We start from the raw sequence: 3749 nt of genomic DNA, 5'->3' as shown, positions 1-3749 counted from the left end.
GACTCGGCGGGCGCTCAGAGCTGGCTTCGCGTCCTCAGCATAGGCTCCTGGGCCCCCATCCTGACCCCCACGCGGACCGGAATCCCGACCCAGACCCATCCCGGCCCAGCCCGGCCCCCGCCCCCGCCCCCCGGGCCGATGGACTACTCCTACCTCAATTCGTACGACTCTTGCGTGGCGGCCATGGAGGCGTCCGCCTACGGCGACTTCGGCGCCTGCAGCCAGCCCGGCGGCTTCCAGTACAGCCCCCTGCGGCCCGCATTCCCCGCGGCGGGGCCACCCTGCCCCGCGCTCAGCTCCTCCAACTGCGCGCTTGGCGCCCTCCGCGACCACCACCAGCCCGCGCCCTACTCAGCAGGTGAGCACTGCCCCGGTCCAACCCTCCCTCCAAATCCTGCGTACCCCCCAGCCCTTGCCCTACTCGGCAGGTGATTGCGACTGTTTTCCACTGCCGCCCCTATCCTTGCCCTGGTCAGACCCTCCGCGCCTCGCGGGACCCACAGTTCCCCTGTACAACAGGTTTCTCCTCAGCAGGATCAGCCCCAGCCTCTCATCCTTCCCGCTCCTCTTTCTCGCTGCCATATCCCTATCCCCTGCCCTACAGGTCAAGGGAATAAATCCCCCCTCCCGCCCGAGGCCCCTCACAGGCCCTCCACTCCCCACCTGCAAAGACTAACCACCAGATCTCTCCACCCCTGGTATTCTCAAAAGAGCCTCCCACCTCAGCCTAATCAGACCCCCATCCTTACACCCCTGCCGCACATCATGCTAGACCTCCAGCAAGGACCCCTATGGCAGCTAAGCTGTCCAGATGGAAACCTTCCTAGAGCCCCTGTGCCATCAGGCCCCTCTTGCCACTCCTGCCCTGTCTTGACTCCATCCTACCGGGGCCCAGATTCTCCTGTGCCACTTTCACCAGAACCCATGCCATGGCCCACTCTGCAGAAAATGGGGCCCAGATCCTTAAGCCCCTTGCATTTCCCCATTCCCCTTGGAGTCTCTCCCAATTAGAGTCCTGCAGAACCCAGAAGCAGCCTCTGACATCCCCAAGCCCTTTGATCCAAGTCCCCATCCTCACTGAACCCTCATCCTCATGGAGCCCCTCAGCCATCCCCAGTTCTCTGGTGAAAGAGTTCCAGCCTGCCCCACCCAGTCTCTTTTCCTCTTGGGAAGACCAGCCGGACCCAAGGAGAAAACTAGACAGCTGAATTTGGAGAGATGAGAACCAGAGAGATAGGGGCATAGACTGGAATAGGGTTGGTCAGACTGGGGAACCTGGGCCAGATAAGGACCAGGATTGGGGAGTGGAAGCAGAGATGGGAAGACTGAGGAGGCTGGGAGAAATGGGGACCCAGGGCTGGGGAGATGGAGATAAGAACAAGGTAATGGTGAAAGGAATTATGGAGGGTGGGGACCAAGGAAAATTAGAGACAGAGATGGGGAAGATAAAGATAGGAATGGGGTGTTGGAGACAAGGATTAGGGGAGATGGGGACCTGGTGAGGTGGGACAAAGATGGAGATTGGGGACCCCTAGAAAATATAGAGACATAAATGGGAGTTGGAGATAGAGACGGGGAGAGAGTGTCAGAAACACTATTGATGGAGCAATGGGGACTGGGATGGGGATTAGGAAGAGAAGGAGGGGTGGGGCGCCTTTGGGGTGATAGGAGGCGGAGAGAAGGGCCTGAAGGGAAGAAGGGTGAAGGGAAGATGGACAAACCTGAGTGAGGAGAAATACGGACCTTTCTCAAGGGGCACAGAAAGAAGAGCGGTCCAGAAGGGGAAAGTTGAAGAGAGATGGGGATGAGATGGAAGCGGGAGGGGGACACCTGGAGGAGAATGGGAACCAGGAATGGGTGTGAGGTAGGCCTTGGAAGGAGATATATGGAAGGGCAAGGTAGAGGGGGCCAAATTCCTACTCCCAGAGCGCCCGTGGCAAGGCTGAAAGTAGTCTGGGGCAGGAGAGTCTCAGTCGGCAGTGGCCCAGGACTGGCTAACGGGGAGACTGGATGATGACACCCAGGTGGATGCAGCAAGACCTGAAGTGGGGCGGGCAGACCGGGAACAGGAGAAGGGAGAGACATAAGAAGGGGAGGATCGGAGCGGCAGGTGGACTGGCTGGGAGTGGACCGACTAGGACGGGTGGCCGACGACCGGTCGGGAGGGTCGGATTCTGGTTCAGTTGTGGCAGCTCTTGGGCCCCAGATCTCCCCGCGCGCTCCCTGACCACCTTCACGCCGCCGGCTCCTTCGAGCTAGGGCTAGGGGTCCTCTGTCTGAAGCTGAGAGGACGAGACCTAGGGGCCAGGCCAGGGGTGGGGGTGGGGGTGGGAGGCAGTGTCCATCCCCCCAACCCAGGAAGAACCCAGGGACTGAACTCAGCCCCTCACGCCTCCCCGCCCCCACCCTTGGCTTCCTCCTGCACACATCCGCAGTGCCCTACAAGTTCTTCCCGGAGCCGTCGGGCCTGCATGAGAAACGCAAGCAGCGGCGCATCCGCACCACGTTCACGAGCGCACAGCTCAAGGAGCTGGAGCGCGTCTTCGCCGAGACCCACTACCCCGACATTTACACGCGCGAGGAGCTGGCGCTCAAGATCGACCTCACCGAGGCTCGCGTGCAGGTGCGTGCACACGCACGTGTGTGTATAGGAGTGTGTGTGGGGGGGCGGGCTGGGAATGGGAGGTTAGTGCCAGACGTTTGGGGTGCTCGCCGGACAAAGGGACCTCACCAGGCCACGGGGCAAGTGCTGCTTAGAGGTGGGGAGCTCAGAGCCAGAGACCAGCGTGCAGTCCGGGGGAAGCTGGGCAGAAGAAGATAGGCTGCCTCGAGCCGATTGGCCCCACACTAGCTCGCTTAGATTTCCCCCTCAGTCTCCCTCGTAGGGCCGTGAGGACTTGAGAAGCCAAGACCGAGGCCGAGTGGTTGGAAGGGTGACCCTAGGCAGCCTCAGAACCGAGCCCTGCGGGGCGCAGGCCGGTCAGCGTGTCCACGCCCCCGCCTCAGTTCTACAACTGTGAAACCTCTGGGTTTGAGGAAGCCTGGACTTGGGGTAGGCTCAGGGTCAAGGAGAGCCAGAGCAGGCGGACTCTTTGTCTATCTGTACAAATCCAGAGTACACGAGTACAACTGTTCAGCCGGCCCTCCTGTGCTGGAGGTCTGGAGAAAAAAGGTTTCCCCTGGAGTCCTAACCCGCTCTCCAGGACCCTGGGCACTCCAGGCGGGAACTCCTGGAACTTCCTAAAATTGAGGATAGAGGGGCAGGGCTGAGGGTGACGAGGAGAGCCGGAGTCCCTCCCAGGAGACTGAGAACAATGGAGGCAGCGGGATCTGCCAATGAGCGGATCCCAAAGGGGAAGATCCTAGGGACCTGGGGGAAGGGTCAGCTGGAGCAGGGGAGAGGAGCAGGGAGACGAAGGGGGCTACTGGCCGAGTGGGGGAGGGTTGAGCGGCCTATGCTCGGACGGCTGTGGGTCTCCCCTTGCGTGGAGACGGCCTCGGCCCCTTCCGGACAGAGGTCCTACAAACAGCTTGCGGTCCGAGGCTGAACCCCTGCCTCTCCGACTCTCGACCCGGCTGACCATTCCCTGTGCCCGCAGGTCTGGTTCCAGAACCGCCGGGCCAAGTTTCGAAAACAAGAGCGAGCGGCCAGCGCCAAAGGCGCGGCGGGTGCGGCGGGCACTAAAAAGGGCGAGGCGCGCTGCTCGTCAGAGGACGACGACTCCAAGGAGTCCACGTGCAGCCCCACG

General features: G+C 61.5%; 1 protein-coding gene across 1 annotated transcript in view; it reads left to right on the top strand.

Annotated features, from left to right (window-relative positions):
* Positions 1 to 138: 138 nt before the first annotated feature.
* Positions 139 to 3749, top strand: part of PHOX2A (paired like homeobox 2A) — a 3983-nt gene continuing 372 nt past the window's right edge. The window contains exons 1-3 of the mRNA XM_023736486.1: positions 139 to 358; positions 2436 to 2623; positions 3600 to 3749. The exon at positions 3600 to 3749 is cut by the window's right edge and continues 372 nt beyond it. Of these exons, the coding sequence (XP_023592254.1) occupies positions 139 to 358; positions 2436 to 2623; positions 3600 to 3749 (558 nt within the window). The remainder of the gene's footprint in view (positions 359 to 2435; positions 2624 to 3599) is intronic.

The sequence above is a fragment of the Trichechus manatus genome, unplaced genomic scaffold (assembly GCF_000243295.1).
Source record: "Trichechus manatus latirostris isolate Lorelei unplaced genomic scaffold, TriManLat1.0 scaffold00088, whole genome shotgun sequence".
NCBI classification, from domain to species: Eukaryota; Metazoa; Chordata; class Mammalia; order Sirenia; family Trichechidae; genus Trichechus; species Trichechus manatus.
Note: the sequence above shows the minus strand (reverse complement) of the source record. Positions and strands in the feature narration are given on the sequence as shown.